This window comes from Emydura macquarii, unplaced genomic scaffold, assembly GCF_026122565.2.
Source record: "Emydura macquarii macquarii isolate MOO-44397 ecotype Brisbane River unplaced genomic scaffold, CSIRO-AGI_Emac_v2 contig_1045, whole genome shotgun sequence".
NCBI classification, from domain to species: domain Eukaryota; kingdom Metazoa; phylum Chordata; order Testudines; family Chelidae; genus Emydura; species Emydura macquarii.
In genome coordinates, this window is record NW_027131182.1 from 10,407,454 (window position 1) to 10,427,098 (window position 19,645).

Here is a 19,645-nt window from a genome sequence, read left to right on the forward strand (position 1 = left end):
TAAAAGTGAAATAAACCAGTGCACAATGTATTCTATAAGCCTCTGATAATTGAGACCATTGCTTAATTGGCATATTTGGATTTCCACTGGGGTGTGCCAATTGAAAAGGATTCTACTGTATTTCAAAGCATTTGGTTGGCCTTGGTGTTGCAACTTTCTATAAAGTACGAAACGGGAAAGCCCGTAAACACACACAGACCAACAGAGGCAGGAGTGTGGGTGTGACAGTCTTCATTTTACGGGCAATGACAGGGATAGAATTGCTGAGCTTTAGCATTTAGTATGAAATCCTCTGATGCAGGTGGCTTCTACAAGGCCCTCCATGTTACTTAAGACTCATTGTGGGACTGTGCTGCTAGGGTGTGTGTGAAGCAACCACTTTGTACACATCACCTCAAATAGTCCTGCATATAAAGGTAGATGAGTGTGGAAACACTGAATCCAGGATTGCGTGTATTACGTGACCCAGCAGCAGATACTATTACAACTGTTGGCTGGGATAATAGTTACGGAGGGCCTGCAGTGAAATCTCATGGCCTTCCTGTGGGTTGTTACGTATGAATTCCCAGTCTTTGAATGCTGTAGAGCAGTGTTTCTCAACCTTTTAAGTACCAAGTACCCTCTAACTTCTGAAAATTTTAATAAGTACTCAGACACTCAATTTTTCACTCTGAGAAATACAATCTTTTTCCATTTTACCACTGGACGACTGTATTTCTCGTAAAGCAGGAGAGTTCTGAGTTGTGCAGGGCTGTGTGGCTGTGGCAGATCACAAAACCCCCTGTTGTTTCCCCCCTGCTTTCTCCTCCCCTTCCTCCATATAGGAGCAAAGGTCAACGCCAGCCAATCACTATGGCCTGATGGCGGGGTCACATGGTGTTCTCACACAGGCGGGAACTTGTGAGGTATAAACAGGCACTAGCGGCCCATCAGAGTGGATAGCAGTGCTCCCCATGGCCATCCCTAGGGGGGAGCGGGCCTGGGGAAAATCACACTGTGTGGGCCCCTCTTAACATTTTTATATTGGTTAAATTGGGGGCTATCATAGCTGTCAATAGTTGAGCAGTGAAATTGACAAGTAAGCCAGCTTCATGACTGGGCAAGCCATGGGCTCTCCGCCTGGCTTTCTGGGCACCGGGCTTTGAACCGGAGAGGGGAGTTGCCATCTGGGCAAGTTGTAGGCGGCTGCCATCTGGCTGCCAGCCTAGAAGGTGAGCGACTGCAACCTGCTCCAAGCTGGGGCGGGGGAGGCTTCCATGGAGGCTGGGACCTGGGGATGTGGGCAGGCGGCAGGAAGCTGCTGCCCATCTTCCAAGCCAGGACGCGGGAGACTGTCTCTTGGCTCAGAGCCAGGGCGTGGGTGGTAATCACCCAGCTGCGAACCCAACTCACAGGGCGCAGGAGGCTTCTGCTGGGCTCCCACCTGGGAGCTGGGACCAGGCAGTATGCAGGCGGCTGCCGCCCAGCTTCCCAAAAAGCCAGTGGCTGCTGCCCAAGCCAGCGACTGCCACCTGGCATCCCAAAAAGCCGGTGGCTGCCGCCCAGCTTCCCAGGACTGGGGCGGCTGCCATCTGTCTCGCAGCTTGGAGGTGGAACCGGGCAGGAAGCCGGCGACTGCCACCTGCCTCCCCCAGAAGTCGGTGGCTACCGCTCGCCTCCCTTCACTGGGTTTTTCGCCACGTACCCCCTGCCTGGGGTACGTGTACCACAGGTTGAGAAACTATGCTGTAGAGATCCCTGCATAAATTCTGATTACTTTGGCTTTGTGTAAAGAAGTTGGAATGGTGAATTTCACCCGTAGGTCCCACTATAATTTTTAACCAAGGTTTAACCAATTATTGGTGTGGTTGACTCTAAATATATTTTGTGCCCACACACAACATAGTTAAAACTCCATAACTGGTCAGCTAACCCTGCCAGAGGCTAGGCTGGCACACAGTTGACTTCTTTGTAACTAATCCATTATTATTATTATTTATATTATGGTAGTGTCTAGGCACCCCAGTCAAGGCCCCATTGGGCTTGGCACTGTAAAAGTAATGAAGAAGACATTCCCTGCCCCAAAGAGAGCTCAGAAGCTACTTGTCAGGCAGGACATGTGGATTGTGGGTGGGCTGGGAGGATGAGGTAAGGACAAAATGAACAGAAAAGCATAAAAATAATGATCCATCATGCTGGTTTTTTTGCTTTGGTTGGTGGTTTTTTTCCCAGTGTGGGCAGAACAGCCTGATCATGTTTGCGTAATTGGTGTGGCTTGTGCTGTTTCCTCCCAGTTGTGCCTATACGAGGATGTTCTTGCCCAATGTTCTGCTGAACTGTGTGCATGTCCTTTGAACACATTTTCCTTTGCTGAGGCATATGGGACAGCTGCCCAGATTTCCCCAGAATGCATCAGTATGAACATGATTAGGCAGAATGAGAGGTGTGGCTGCACAAATACAGTTGTAAAGGCAGAAAAGCTTGCTGAGGGGACACAGACTGGACTGTATTGCATATAATATGTGAACAACATGGCTGTCTCTCTAACCGGTAGCAAAACCTTTTAAAAAGTTGAAGTGTTGACAGGGCCTTAGTGTCTGGCCATGTGACATTCTGTTTTCAAAGAAAAAAAATTAAGCGTTTTAGCTACATCAGCCTCCTTTATTTCTGTAAGCCACTGCAAGAGCAGAAAGTTTTTATTTTAATTCTTTTTTTAAAAGGACACTGATAATAAATACTGTAGGTTTTAAATATTATAAATCTCTTGTTTGCAAAATCCTCTTTAAAAAACTGATTTTTTTTCGTATTTATTTTTGTCTGTTTCCTTCATCAGACTCGGTTTCCATCTCGCTGTCCAGTTTTTTATATATGTGCGTCATTACATTCTGTAGTAGCAGCTGTGATGGAGTGCCCAACATGGAAGCAGCTTAAATGAACATGACAGCGTTAGTAATAACAATATATCACACTTTTCTGACAAGATCTGTTTTTGTGCCCCATTGTCTATCAGTGTAAGCAGTGTTGTGGGAATAGTGTTTGTTGAAGAAGGACATTGTCTAGGTATTTATTAATAATTTTTAAATTTTTCTCTCTGCATATAATACCCCTTTAGAAACTTGAAAGATAAATATTTATTTTATTGACTTTAGTTCTTCTTTTTTGTATTTAGCACTGGCTGCTCAAGAATGTGGGTTGCTAGCACTGATCTGTTTTTTTGTGGGGAGGAGGGAGGAGGTTGGAAAAGGTGGATTGATGCATTTCTTTGGGGCGAGCAGGGAAGAACATGTGGAATTACTTGGATTTTGCAAACAAATAGAAAGCACGGCAACTCTTATTTGGGGTTTAGCAATTTTCAGTGTCCTTTTAAATGCTCTTGCAATGCAGTTAGCACAAAACATTGTGTTTTGGTTGACTCTGGATAACTAAGAAGTAGCTATTTTTTCCTTTCAAAAATATTTCTCGTATAGAGGTAGAAGAATTCTTTTAAAAACTAACCCAAAAAACCCCAAAAAACGAAAACCACCCTTGGCCTAATTGTTTGAACATGGAGGTCCTCCTCCATAGATTATAGGAACTCTTTTTGTTTTTTTGGGAAAGATCCACACAAAACACAGCAGAAACTGACTGTCTAATATTGCAGATGAACATGTGAATAAGGGCTTGTCTACAAGGCATAATAGGACTATGTCAGTGTGAACTAGGTACCTGTTAGAGCATGCCAGCAGGGACTACATGGAGCAGTTAGAGTGCTCTACAAATTACACATCGTTAGAGTTCTTTGCTGCAGTATGTAGACAAGCCCTAACTTTAGTTATTTAAGTAGTCTCATTGAACTCAATGGCCCACTTATATGTAAGTATTTGCAGGATCGAGCCCCAATAGACTACATAGAGAAGATAGTGAACTTGACGTAATAAATGTCATGGAAGCACTGTAGCCAATATCCCCTATGACTTAACATGTCTTGTGGATTTTTATTTCTCCTCACCCCATTTTTCCCCCAACCTCTTCCTCCTTACTCCTAGATCCTAAATGAAGACATGTAATTCTTGTCACACTGAGCAAAATGTCATGTTTTGTTTTTATGTGGGTTGGAATGATAGATGTGGAAGTTCAGGCCCACCGTAAGCCCAACATGAAGTGGTAAGCAGAAGTATTGGCTCGTAGAATTCCATGGTAGTGTCTTGTAAGGTGCAGTTGCACAAATTTTCACTTGTTAAAGTAGCAAACTACTAACTTTGACAGCTAGTATTGCTGGAATTTTGTGACACCCTGGAGTGTTAGTGTTGTAGACTAATTATGCAAACTGCTTGCTGTCACTTCTGAAATTGAGGAATACTTAGTGGGATTGGTAATGGTGTTTGGCTTTTCTGTGGTGTAACATCCAGGTTTTCTTTTGTAGTGCTGCAAACAAAGCTACTTTGGAAGGAATATGGAAAATCCATATGTTTCTATTATTGGAATAAGAAGTTTTGTTTTGCCATTTTCTTATGTAATCAAAGAATACTCGAGATTATCCACTATTGTATTACTGCTTGATAATACATAGATGGCAAAAGATAAATTGTGGCAGTGGTACTGAAGCTCAATAAATGTGGTAAGAACATTTTAAATAGAGTTATGGTTAGTCAGGCTTTTGCCCTTAAGCCTGTGATGAACACAAACTTAAAACCCCAAGTTAGTTCTATTAGTAATGGAAGTCAGAATTCAGTATTTCAGGAATTACATGTCAGGACAATTAAAAACAAATATTTGGCTTTTCAAATATGTGTGCACACGTGTGTAAAATGAGGACATTTTGTGGCATATGCTTAGAGCAAGTCCACGTCCCAATATATAAGGTTGTTATGATTATAAAGTAAAATTTAAGAGTGAGCTGCATACAGATAAAGTCCCTAATTCAGTGTAGATGAATTCAAGATATTTCATGTTAACATTCTTCTTTATAGTAGAACTTTATATAATTTTTCTGGTTTTTTATGGGTCCTCAAAAGCATTTAGACTGAGATCCTGCATTAGAAAAGGAATAAAAATGAACTTACTTTGTGTCTTGTCAGGTTTCTAATATTAGAGAGTAGTACAAAATAGTATCTTTAAGAAAGAATTCCTTTACAGATGGAATACTGGCCTCCTTCAAGTCAAAGGCAAAATTCCCATTAACTTCAGTGAAGCCAGGATTTCACCCTATATATTTAGGGTCTGATCCAGCAGTCCTACTCAGACAAGTAATCCTTACTGGATCATGCCTGTGACCATGGTGGAGAATAACCATAATATTAATAAAAAGTATACTCCAAAGAAGAAGCATAATACTGTATTCTGAACCTATTAAATTGTATGAGGAATTACTTTGGTTCATGCAGTGCTTAATTTATAATGAAAGAGATGCTGGGGCTCAAGCAATTAGGTGTTAGAGCTCAAGCAGTTTTTTTTTACCTTCATAACTGATGTGCAATCCCAGAGTGCCGAGGCTATGAGCTGCCAAGCCCTGGCATGAATTAAGCACTAGGTTCATGGTATTTACTAATATTCTTTTTTTAAAAAAACCCTTAATGGTATATTTCATACTAATCATTAGGGCCTGTTCTTGCTGCTTTTGTAGTCACTATGAAAGCTCCCATCGACTTACGTAGGAGTAGGTTTCGGCCCTAACTTTACGTGGGTGCATAGACATAATTGCCAGTAATGATGAGTCAGCACCATATGAAAGCTACTTATAACATTCTACTATTCTGTTTACAGTTGCAATTTTGATTCTACCATTATGAGTATAATTGCAACATACTATGAGAGAGTAGCTTTGGACTTTACTATTAAACACAAAATTATTCAAAGGAAAATGTTCCAGAATTGGAGGAGATGGTCATTTTCATATTATACCCACCTATTGGGGTGACAGACACTTTTACAGCAAGAATAAACACATTGTATTCTGTTATTTCGTAATCACAGTTTTGTTTAACCAGTAGGCCAACAAATCTGAAATACAAATTGATAGAGGATATTTTGTTTTGTGTTTTAGCAAAACATGCGCATCATTATTCTAAGGGTAAAGTTTTCAAAAGCGCCCGCATCACTTAGGAGACTTGATTTTATTTTCGAAAGTGCCTAACTCACTCAAGAGCAGTCGCACTGAAAGTCAAGAGGCACTTTTGAAAAAACGACCCTAAAATCCATTAAAGCAGAAATTAAACATTTTAAAGTTGTACTTTCTTATGTACAATGACCTCCGTACTCCAGGTTTTTTTTTAGTGAAGAAAAAATAGAACACCAAAAACCATCAGAAGCCCTGCACATGAGCTATCCATTATTTATGTATATCAGAGCTTGGTTTAGAGCAGTGTTTCTCAAATAGTGTTCCGTGGAACCAGCTGAGTTGAAGGGTTTCGCGAAAAAGCGGAACCGCGCCGCCGAACAGCTGTCAGCGCTCTGCTGAAAAACCGCGAGCGCACCGCCGAACAGCTGTGATTGCGCCGCGGAACAGCTGTGATCGCGCCACGGAAAACAGTTTAGAGAGTGCGCCGCCGAAACCAGCCTACACCGTGCTGCCAAAAAGGGGAAGATTTCCTGGACTTGTCGGCGGAGGGTATGGCATGATCGCGCAAGGGTGCTGCGGCGAAATATAATTGAGAAACACTGGTTTAGAGTATAGGACCTATGAGATGTGCTGGTTTTGCTTTTTAGTTTAATTTCAGGCTATAGCTTGGGGCTTTTATAGCTTTCTGCCTTAGATCAATCACCTTTTATAGTTATTATTTTATTTGTTTTACTATTTCATTATAACCAGCTTGCTATTCAAAAAAACAAACCAAGTATTAAAAAGAGGAACTAAGGATCCTTTTCTGCAAAGACTTAATATCCAATACTTAATTTTAAGCGTGCAAATAGTTCAGTTGAAGTCATTGGAACTACTTGTGTGCTTAAAGTCAAGTAGGTGCACATGTCTGCAGGATTGTAGCCTCGCTATTTAGAGATACTTTTTTGCATTTATGTAAGTTAAACCTATATGGACCAGATTCATAGGTATCTTCAGCTTCTTTATGCCTCTCCAGTGATGCAAAGGAGTTGTAAACCCAATTTAAGCCTATGTTTACATCTGATTCACGTCATTTGCATTCCACCACTGGAATGGCACAAAGCAGCCAAAGAGCACTAGTGATTCTGACTTAAATGATCAGCATGTACTAAAGGGTTTTATTTATTTTTTTAGTACTTTGAAAATCATTGCTTGAGATTGGGAAATGGACTACTGCATTTACAGAGACTCTTTTTCAAAGAAAAGCTTTAGAAATGTTTTATATCAATTTAGTTCTTATTTACATGTGCAGTATCTACATTTTACAGTCCATACACAGTCTCTAGTGTCATGGGGAAATATATTTAAAACCATCTTTAAAAAAAATTTAAATTAACCTCCCTTCACACACAAACACAGTTAAGTGGCACTGTGGATGTTACAATTAAAGACCAACAAAAGCAAGGAGCTGTAAAAGTAAAGACAACACTACGAGGTTAAATTGTATTTCAGTGGGGCAGATTTTTCTCTGGTGCCACAAGTTAAGAACAGAGAGTTTTTTTTCTCATTTAGTCTAAGGCCCCATTATATTGCTCTAGTAGCATAAAGTGATCTGAAGGTGAGTGTAAATATAGTTTACATGGGCCTTTAGAATCCTTCAGAGTGCCATAGTGGTGTGTAAAGGGGACTTATATCAGGCCCAGAATGTCCAATTTAAAGGCCTCTATCTTACAAAAGGATCCAGGACTAGGGCCTACGTCTGAATTTGCCTGCTCTTGTTGGGTTATATCACAACCATAACACTTGCACTCACTTTTTTAATGTACTGTAATGCTTGACCGAAGAAAGTATATAGTTGAACCAAACAATTTGTTTTATCTATTTTGGTTTATCATTTAGAAGACATGCAATATCTGCCAGATGCTGCTTCCTAACCAGTGCAGTTTTGCGTCACACCAGAGAATTCATCAGCATAAATCTCCATATACATGTCCTGAATGTGGAGCAATCTGCAGATCGGTCCACTTCCAGACTCATGTCACTAAGAACTGCCTGCATTACACGCGAAGAGTTGGTTTTCGGTCAGTATGATTACATATGTGTAACTAAAATATGTTGTTAGTTTATACGTATATATATTTTTAAATGTTTTCTTCTGTGTTTTTCATACTTAAACTGAAATAGTTTCCTTTTATTGTGATAGTTGCTTGCAAGATGCACGCTGCTTTATTGTTTTAAAGTTGTCATGGCTATAGTACTATTTGTACTACACATTTTGGGATAAAAATTCTTGCTAGATGTCAGCCATGTGTTTGGGCAGCTGCTTATGTATGGTTCTAAATCAGAATACTACTAGTTTGATCCCGCCATGAGATATCACATTTAAGCCATACGGTATCTAAGCTAATAAATTCAGATATGTTTTACTTATTTCGGTACTTTTAAAAAAGCTGTCTTTTAGTACTCTTGGTAGAATAATCATTTTTGTATTTACTACTAGACAGAACCTTTAAAACACTGATGGGTATATTTCACCTATCTATCAGATACACGAGGCAACTCTGTTGAAGATTTTCTCCCTCTCTTTTTTTCCCTTTCTCCCCAGCTTGGGAAGTCCAGGTTCCCACTGCTGGATTTACCACTGCAGTATATTTTAAACCAGTTCACGGTGTCCATCAGAGAATGCAACGGTCTGCTACTTTGGCTTTCTGTTGAGAATCTTTAATTCCTGAGTTTCCCTAAATTTTACTGCTGGGAAGCAGCTGTCTATGGGGTTAAAAGGATTAGAGAAGTATCAGGGAAAGCTCTAGCCTTGGACTGAGTACCTTTGGAACCCTGCTCGTTCCTAGAATTCCACCAAAACTCAGAGCAGCACCAAGATGACAGCTCAGTAGAGCCTCCCTTTTCCCAGCTCTTATAGCTGGCCTCTGTATAATCTTGCAGTCAGTCTTACCTTGCTTCCTACAGGTGGAACCATGTGATTTAGAATCCCATCTGCTGACCATATGTCTTCCCCTCAAGAAACACAGTTCAGTTACCAGGATGGCTGAGAATTTTTCTGTTAAGATTAGTCTGAGGGGAGGATGAAGTCTTTTTAATGTATCTAGGCAACTGTTATGGCAGGATCTTTCCATTTTTGGTGACTTGGGTAGCTCAGGCCAAAGATTCAATTCTTATCTCTCCAAAAGTCTCTTTGGATTCTTCTTTCTCTCCTTCTTCCCCTTCTGAACAACCAGAGTTGCTTGGAGGAAGCGGAAGGTTTCTGATGTGTCTTCCGTCCCCAGTCTACTCCCTTCTTGTACCTCAGTCACCTGTGGGACTCAGATGCAGCGTTTTCCTCAGAGACGCCTGGCCTCTACCCATATGGCCATAGCAGCCAGAAGACCTTCTCATGGTAAAGGAAAATCTACTTTCCATGATGAAGCAGGACAATGGTGCTAAATTATCCAGTAGTTAGTTCTCTTCAAAACCCTGTGAGAAACTGTCTGAAGCATTCATCGTAGTCTGTGCCAAAGTTCCTTTTCTCCTCTCCATCTGATGAGCCTAAAACAAAAATATCTAAGAAAATCAAGACTCCATCTTGTTCCTCATTGCAATCTCCTTATCACCATCAAACCTTCTTTTAAGGAAAGATGTATTTCCTTCTGCCTTTCCAAAGAGTGTTAGATAATTTATGGAAGCTGTTTAATGCCAGTGATCTAGACTAGTTGATTGAGCTAATTAAATTGAGGAATTTCAGCTGTCCCAACTCAATCTGGATCCTCTCAGACTGAGGGAGAAAAAGCTGCTGCAACAGTGCGTCCAGGAGTAAGGGACCTAGTCCTGAGGGGGACCCAAATCTTCAGCAGAACTACCTCTGTGTTCTGGTAGACATGCAGACTATATTCAACAGTGGATACTTATATCTGTGGATTATTTTATTTATGAGAAAAAAAACCTCATGGCAAGAAAAACATTCTTCTTGAATGATGCTATTAGCACATTAGAAGTAGAACGAATATGAAGTTAATTGTAAAGAGATGATCATACTTAAGACTTAGTGTTGTGGAGAGAAGTAAGTTTCTCTCTAGTTCAGGTGGAAGGTAGCTTTCATTTATAAGTTTCATTTGAGCCCCTCCCATCTTCAACACATTTAAATCAAACCACCTGAAATTACACATATGTGCTGTTATGTTGGAGCAAAGGTTTTTTAGAAATTTTGAGGTATCTCCAAGACAATGTGTTTGGGAGATATGAGTGCTCAAATATTATGTGCTTTCACTTTTCAAAAAGTTTCCTAATATTTTTGGCTTGCCATATCTGAAAAATGGCATATTGTTTCCTATATCATCATGCTATCTCTCTTCCATAAGATCATCGTATCTCTAAAAGGATATAACAGACATAGAAGGAGTTCAGAGATGGGTAACGAAAATAATTAGAGGCATGGAAAATCTTCCATAAGAAGAGAGATTAAACAGGTAGGAACTGTTTAGTTTAGAGAAGATATGAATAGGTGGAGATATGATAGATACAAAATAATAAATGGTATAGTGAAGGTAAATTGAGTTTTAAATTTCAATTTCACTGACTGTCCCTTTCTCTCTTAATATAAAAAGAAGGGGACAGTCAGTGAAATTGAAAGCAAATTTAAAACCAATACAAGGGGGTTAGTAAGAAACTTACTAACTAAGAGACTTTTTCTATAAGCAAGTTATTCCATAATTGTCCACCCCAGGGTATTTTTGGAGCTTCTTTGAAGTAGCTAGTGCTGGAGAGAGGATAATGGACTAAATGAGCCACTGACTTTATCCGGTATGGAAATTCCTGTATTCTTATATTAACTCCATTTATGTCACTTGGTTTACTGTAGATGGAATTGTGGGAAGGTGTCAAATACACTAATATTTCAAAGACATATTTTAGAAATGTTTAGAAAATATTGTAAAGCTCCTGCATATTCACCCTGAATTTAAGTTTATTCTTCTCTGTCCAAATACTGATTTGACTGTTTATAGAGAAAATCATTGAGTTAAGAGAATATTTTCATTGAAATTAAACCTGAATAAATATAGAAAAGTTGTTATTCTTATTGTATTTCATTTTGGTAGCTTCTAGTTTGCAACATGGTTCTTCATACTGAACCTGGTATTGATAAAAATCTATTTTCTAGGACCTCCGTTTAACCCTATAGAGGGCTCTAAAAAGTTCTTATTTATAATCAATAGGTGGAATAGATTCCATTGGCCCTTCTGTCTACATGATGCTATTATCAAATCTTATCCTCCGGCTTTAGAGCTTGCAAATTAATTATGGACTTTATCCTTTTTTTTTTCTTCTTTTTTAGGTCTACAACCTTCTTGTTTCTGGTGGATGCTAATGTGTGATTTGAACTTTCCAGTATTGTAGCTGTGTTGGTCCAGGATATTAGAGAGACAAGGTGGGTGAGGTAATATGTTTTATTGGAACAACTTTTATTGGTGAGAGAGACAAGTCTGTTCTGCTGGACAACAATGATGACAAGTCTCTCTCACCAACAGAAGTTGTTTCAGTAAGAGATATTACCTCACCCACCTTGTCTCTCTGATTTGTATTTTGCTAATCAATAAAATCATATGATTTTATCAGATTGAATACATAACCCTCCCTTCTCCACCTGCCTTAAAAACCAGTTTTGTTTCCAATTATTTTAGTACACTTTTGTGTTATGTTAGATTGACTCTTTTTTCACTCCTCTTACAGCTGTGTGCATTGCAATGTTGTATACTCTGATGTGGCTGCACTCAAGTCTCACATTCAAGGTTCTCATTGTGAAGTCTTCTACAAGTGTCCTATCTGTCCCATGGCATTTAAATCTGCACCCAGCACACATTCCCATGCCTATACACAACACCCTGGTATCAAGATAGGAGAACCAAAGTAAGCAATGTTAATCTTTTGCTCTTATTCTAATGCTATATTTTAATAATCAGTGACATTACAGTCTCTGTTGTATTTATAATGTTAAAAGTCACATACTGCATAACCAGCCGTTTATCATAGTGTTGATAATATGTGGAGTACATGTCACATTTTCCTGAATTCTTAACTAGTCATTTATTTGGCAAAGATAAGATTTCCATCAACATAGCAGTAAGATTTCTTTGACCATAGTAGCACAGAAGACTTGATACAACTGCAGCCAAGAAGCTACCTGTATTCAGTCTTGCTCAGTGTTTTTATCATTGTTAAACTGATTGATTTTAATTCTTATCATGAACTAGACAGTATCAGTAATGACAGTTGAAACCATTAATGTATTTCTTGTTTTTGAAATGTGTTGAGACATATAATTCTAACAAAGTACTGTTTCCATCTAATGTTCTATTTGCAGGCATATACAACCTGAGGAAACCATGATGATCACTGACATTTATTTCACAACATGCCATTATTCATTAATTAGTAAAGTAACTGCAGGTTTATGCTATGATACAATAGAAGGTATTTTCATAACTTTTTACAGTGCAGTAATATCACTGATAAATTGACATAATATCTTCAGTGGATGACTTGATTCTGATTTAAAACTTAGTATACAACGTACAGATGAAATCAGTAAGCGCTTTGCATACAGTGACAAGTCATCCATATTATAATTGTTCTCCTGGACGAAAGTGTAATATTTGTAGAAATGGTCTCTAATTTATGTAATACATATGTCCAACATTGTTCTTACATTACTCATTGTGTCGGGTTTCTCAGTGTGAAAGGATGCAAACACCACAAACGTTAAAGAAATTAGAAACTAGCATAATGTCTCTGTGATTATTTTAAATTAGGTCTACATTTACTCAAGTGTCACCAATGTCTACCAGCATTCAGAGGTACCAGTAAAATTGCAGTACTTTTTCACATACATCTAGTCCCTCAGTTCTTCTTTCCCAAGCTCCTCTATATAGCTTTGCCTTTCAAATGTGAACAGAAAGAGCCCTTGCCTTCCACCTCTTCTAGAATGTGCTCTAGTTAATACAGTTTTTCCATTTAGTGTAGCTTAATAATCATTAATATTCCTCAGCACTGTTATTGCACTTTTCTCCTTCATAATGCTTGTCTGACAAACCAGAAAAGATAAGGATAGTGTCTGATAAATGCTTAACATATTGCAGAGCAGATGACTCTAGAGAGCTTGGTTCTTTTAGTCACTTATACTTGCAGGGCTGTAGATAGTCACTTGTAGCAGTCTCAGAAATGCTAGGTGTTCTCAGTTCATTGGTCTCATTCTGTTCTGTCAAGGAAGAGTTGTCTGTGGCCTAAAGTTCTCCTAACTAGGTAGGCCATTTCATGACAAGATGTGTTTTTTCTCCAGGAGATGTTGTCCTCCATCTGTCTTTTCTACCTGGCTTGTCTTCACTGCTAGCCACAACCTTTGGGAGTGCTGAGCTAGGCTTGCACCTTCGCAAGACCCTCATGCCATCAAGAAAAAGAAAATTCCAGCTGCAGTTAAGTGAGAGAGGCCCGCCATTAAGCCTTCTCCAACCTTGCCTGTCAAGGTCAAGGCAGATACACCTTGGTCTGTCTCTGCACGTGCCTTTTTTGATGCATAACAACTCCTCTGTTATATGGGGAAGCATTATTTCCAGTTTACTACTGAGGGGTTTACCAGAGATCTGTGGAAGAGTTAGATTTGAGTTTTGGGATCCTATTTTTCAGAAATGCCTAGCATCTGTAAGCTCCAGCTGAAGTTAATGGAAACTGCAAGTGCTCTGCAGTTCCGTGAATCAGACTACCTACCTCCTAAATCCCAACCCAGTGCCTTTTCCACAAATCTGTCCTTCCTCTTCTTGCTTTCTCCATTGTTAGGCTACAGGTAGGGTATTAAAATATCCAAGAATTCTGCTCTGTCTTGCCGCTCTGAACTACAGAGAGCATGATTCTATATTTCAATACCGTGCATGCTCAAAAAACCCAAGGAAGAAGAGTAAAGGAACAGTGCAGTATGCATCTTTATGTCTAATTTTAAACCTAAGATTTCTTGACTTAATCTTGACCTGTACTTGTGAGTATTGAGCTGTGTCGGGTCATGTTCACAGGTTAATTCTTTTGAGCTGGCTCCCCTATTTGTAGATATGAAATGACATGTTTTTTCTGAGTATGAACTGGTGGGTCTTTAGGGCCATATGCAGAAAGAGGAACATGCATTTTTGTGGAATACATAAATTATTTAAAGAATTAACAGTTGGATTCTCCTCTTAAAATGCTGGGTTTTTTTGTGAAATGAACCCTTCACAAACACCTGCAGATGATACATTATCACTGTTGGCTCTTGAGAAGCTCACACTGACTGCTGCTTATTAAAGTCTGCTTAAAGCTACTGTAGTAAAATAAGTAGTTTTCCTCAGGATTTACTATGTTTATTCATACAGCTCAATTGCAATTTAAAAAGAAAGTGATTGTGCTGTGTAAATTAGTTGGTGCTTCAGGTAACCTTAGATTATTTTTGTCTCTCAAGTATTAAGTGACACCAAGTGATCTTTATGTCTCTCAAATTCTTCTTATGTGCTTTTATATTTTATGTTCAAGAACTGCCACTGATGGCTCTTATCTGTAGCATTCCGCAGAAGTCCTGTGTTGCGATCCTCTGGTGTGTCTGGCTGGCATACATTTTAGAATCTGACCAAATTAGTTACTTAAAAGAAGGCTATTTTTATTACAATAGCAAAATTTGATTATATAAATAATGCCGAAAGTTTAATCCTGTGGATCATAAATGGTAAAAATCAAAATTTGAAGATAAAAAAAATAAAACTCCAAAATAAAAATTTAAATATGAAGCCTTGAAGTCTGTATTTAGTTTACAAAAGACTTACGCCAATACTTTCAAACACAAGTCCCTAAAGTTAGGCACCTAAGGGTAAAATTTTCAAATGCATCTCAGGCTATGTCTTCACTGACAGCGACAAATTCGTCGCCATCAGATCGACTTATCTGGATCGACTGAGCGGCCAGTGAAGACCCACTTAGTCGATCCAGAAATCAACGTATTAAGACCACCTTCTCAAGTGGCGTAGCACTGCATCGACGGGAACACGGTTTCCATCGGCGCAGTGCAGTGAAGACGGCATGCAGAACAGAAGCAGAGAAGTCGACAGGCGTTACGCAGGTTTTTTGCGTAGTTTGCATAACTCCGGTCGACTGCCGCCGAATCTCCGAGGTAAGTGAAGACAAGCCCTCAGTGATTTAGGAATCTAAGTCCCATTTCCAAAGTGATTTAAGCACTTAGGAACCAAACTCCTATTGACTTTCAATTAGACTTAGGCTTCTAAAGTCCAGATTTTTAAAAGTATTTAGGTTCTTAAAGATGCCGATAAGTGCCTAGCATGTTTGGAAAATCCCACTAGATGCCTGTCTCCATCTTTAAGTATCTAAATACCTTTAAAAATATGGCCCTAAGTGCCTGAGTCACTTTAGAAAATGGGATTTAGGCTTCTAAGTCACTTAAGCATTTTTGAGACTGTTACCTGAAAATCCATGTTTAGGCACCTAAATAAAATGACATTCCCTTCATCTTCATTGAAATTCTGGGGAAAGCTTTCTCCTTTGGTAGACAAGTTCTAGATCTTCAGATTTATTTTAATGCGGACCAAGGCCCCAGTCCTGCAATGGAATCTGCCTTCATGGATCATTAATGCTTACCCAAAGTCCTACTGAATTTAGTGTGACCAATTCTGCATGTGCAGGCAGGTCCCTTCACAGTATTAGAGCCTAATTCTCTAGAAAGTTGACTGGCCATTCTAATGGCTTTGGATGCTGGTTCATGGCTTGATCCTGTATCATTCAAGTCAATGGGAGTTTTTCCACTGTATTGAAAGGAATGCAGGATCAAGCCCTCAGGGAGTAAAGTTCCTTGAGATTTATGTTTTCGTAGCTGTTTAATGGTTTTATTTGTTGTTTTTCATTGGCAAACCCAAGCCTATGTTATGACACTGTCCATCAAAATGTATTGGAATTTCCAGCAAGTTTTTGGGAATGGTTGTGTGCTCAGAACTCCTGAAAATTAGGTCAGTTGTTTAATTTCTCATGTGTAGATTTTGGCTCCAAACTTTAGATACACAAGTTTTACTATGTGGCCTTTAGATTATTTGAAAAGATTTGATTTTTGGAGATCCCGAGCTTCTGCAATCCGTCAGAAAATAAGGTTTGAAGGAGTGGACAAACCACAGAGAGGACTGCGTCAGGAAGGATTTATAGGCCTAACCTGGAGACAAGAACTGCAGCCATTGCTGCAACACCTGTCCAAGAATGAAGGAAGGACACTCCTGTGGCTGAAGAAAATAGGAAACTGGGGGAAACAGGCTTCACTGCTGGGCTCTCCTGACACTGGATTTTTGGGTGTCAGAGAGAAAGTTTGATGGTCGAGGGGCTGACCAACCTAAACTAGAAACTCTGTGAACAGCCCAGTCTGGACAGAAGGCTTGATGTGGACTTACAGTTGTCTTACAGTTCCTCCATTTGTTCCGAAAATGAAACCCTAGGATGGAGGTGAATTTTGACCCTACACAGGGATGTGCATGTTTTAGAGCAGCTGGGGAAGTCCCTGCTCATGCAGTCTATTTCAGTGGTTCTCAACCCACGGCCTGCTTGGGGCCCAATCAGCACACAGCTGTGGCCCATGTGACATCCTTAGGGCCATATGGGTAGTATATCTATTGTGTGGATGCGGCCCACATAACATAGAGAGCTGCATATACAGTCCACAATGGTAAATGAGAACCATTGGTCTGTTTTGTTTCCAGGAACTAATGGAGATAGAGCATTAAATAAGCCACTGTATGCCCTTGGCATTTAGTGGAATTGCATGATTTATAATTGTATTACTAATGGCTGTTTATCAAAACAGATGTAGCAAATAAGAAATGATTTAACTTCTTAAATTTCATTTTAACCTGTTTTATGAAAAACCAAATGATGTAGAATGGCTCTCAATAGGTACAAATTAGATTATTTTAATATGGGGAGAAGGAAGGCTTTTTCAAGTTTAATTCCCCCTGCCACACCACCCTTCCCCTCCTCATTCTCATCAGGGATAGCTTAATTTGTTTTATGGAATAAAGAAACTCCCGTGTGACTTTTTCTTGGTAGCCTAGTATGAGCTTTTAAGAATAGCAGTAAGATTTTTTTATTGCTAATCTCCTTTTAAAGCTTGGAGAAATTCATATTTATCGAGCCAATTTATTAATAACATTAGACTGTTGTTACATGATCAGTACATTATTGCACAGGTATCATTTACATACAAAAATAAATTATTGGAAGGAGAAATACCACGTCCTAGTAGAGACACCTTTAAAAATACTAATACTTTTAATGTGGTATTCAGGTATCTACCTACAGATTCCATGTTTATTTGTTCTAAGGAAAATCTTGGAATTTCTATTGGCCAGATTTTCACAGATTGAAATAAGTGCATCTCCCACATACATTTGTTGGAGCATAATGTTTGTGAGGAATTATTTTTAGCATGTGCATGCAGATAGGTCCCAATTCACTGACCTCAATGACACTGCTCATGATCTTTAATTAAGGCATGTGTTTCAATATCTTGCTGAATTGGGGCAACATTAACTTAGGTCCTGACCCAGCATAGCCCTTAAACGCATGCTTTTGTGATTTGTTTGATCAGGGCCTTAGCTAGACACATTTGGTATTGACCCCCCTCATTTGTTTGATTCATAAATGTATGTGCTCAGTTGTATATGCCTAACTTTGAAAATGTGTCTGAAAGAAATATTTCTGATGAATTGAATCGGTGTGTCTACCACAATAAAACATACCATACAGCATATCTGTATCAATTTCAAGTAGTGGAGTTTATTCTGCAAATAGGTGTCTTTAGAATTTGGACTCCTCTCAGGAAGATTATGTACTTCTGTTGAAAGTAGAGTAACTTTAACTTCAATGTTTATTTAAAATGTCAATATAAAGAATTTGACATTTTTAAAAAGTCTGACAACATCTGCAAATTCTCTGTAGCAGATTTATTTTCTCCTATCAATATTAGCTGGTTTTTGCTAATGAGCACTGTATTGCTCCATCACATATGAAATGATTATTCAAGGATTAATTTACTTTAAATACAGTGAAAAGACCAGAAGGCAAAGCAAATTAAAAAGTACTAACATAATATTTCACCATTGATTTGACAATATATATAATCCTGTAGTGGTACATTTATAGAGTAGGGGCCTGAAACACTGGCTGTGGAACTGTACCTAGATGACTCAATAGGTTTTTCTGGTTTCTAATGTGCATGGTTTTATTTGAAATATATATTTATAGCCAGAGTAAGTATATTAATTTTTAGTTTTTGCCACTTCTGCCATTTTCTCACTCAAAATTTATGGAGTCAGAATGATGTCATTTTATTACTTTCTCTTTAGTTTCTAGTAGTGTAATCTAGTAGCTAGTGATGGGTCTCAGGGGTCAGGAGTCTAATGTTCTGATATTAACTCTATCATAGGTGACAATTGTTTTGCAGAGTCAGTGTCTTGATGTGTAACCTTGTTCAAGTCTCTTAACCTTCTTGTGCCTCAGTTTCCCAACCTGGTTATAATTATTAATTAGATTTGTAAAACATTTTGTCAGAGATGGGTCAGATCACAAAATATGGATATCTGATACTGCGAAGTTTGGGTGTGGGGTTTTAGTTCATGCCATCTCTGTTATTATTAATGGAAAAATACATCTTTTTTAGAAAATGTATTAATAAATGAAAATTACAAATGCTCTTGCTAGTGAGTAGCTCTTTATTTTCTCACTTAAATTGAAGAATGCTGTGAATAAAATATTACAGTTTTAAACTGCTTTGCACTGTTGCATTTCTGCTGAGTTAGGAGTGGGGCCATCACTGGGAGTGTGCACCCCTTATAAAGCAAAGAGCTACACAGCAGCTCTCCGTGTGCCAGAGAGTGGAGGGTGGACACATTGCCATGTGAATCCTTGGGTTCTTTCCATCTTTCCATCTCCTATGGATGCATTATGGGCACAGGAGCTGCTGCATCCTCTGGGCTTAAGTACTGCCCATGGAACATGTCCAAAATAGTTCTGTGGCCATTTGGAAGATTCTTTTGCCCTGCATCTCTCTCCAGCATTCAGCTCAGGTGCTCTGACTGGGTACTGAGTTGAGGATTTCCCTTTAACAGAGTTTGCTGTTCCAGTAGTTCAGGGACAAAATACAACTGCCAGTACCAGTAAGATTCAACTGAATATTTATTAACATTGGAAAATCATGCTTAATATTTAAAAACTAAATTTTAGAAGCATTGATGATGAAATAATGTCGGGGAACTCTAAATACTTACACTTTTCTATAAAGTGGCTGCTACTGCCAGTGGATATTAGATTAGTTGGACCACTGGTCTGATCAAGTATGGCAATTCCTAATCTTCGTTGTTATTTTTCCTTTTCAAATGCCATTTTCTTCCTTTTCTTTTTTAAAGAAAAATTACAACAGTTCTGAGGAAATAAAAGGAATTACGTGGGCTTTATAAATAGATATATGAAAAAGGATACATTTTGAACCTACCAGTCTTGACAGTGCTTTTTTATTTAAAATTAAAATAACTTTTTATAGAGCCAATCATGTAAATAGGAAAAAGAAACAAATAATCATGAAAAGAAAACCAGTGCATA

At 38.8% G+C, this 19,645-nt stretch overlaps 1 protein-coding gene across 1 annotated transcript in view; it reads left to right on the forward strand.

The window, feature by feature from the left end:
- Positions 1 to 19,645, forward strand: part of ZNF532 (zinc finger protein 532) — a 93,170-nt gene that overhangs the window by 40,874 nt on the left and 32,651 nt on the right. Inside the window, exons 3-4 of the mRNA XM_067545466.1 lie at positions 7,895 to 8,076; positions 11,717 to 11,893. Of these exons, the coding sequence (XP_067401567.1) occupies positions 7,895 to 8,076; positions 11,717 to 11,893 (359 nt within the window). The remainder of the gene's footprint in view (positions 1 to 7,894; positions 8,077 to 11,716; positions 11,894 to 19,645) is intronic.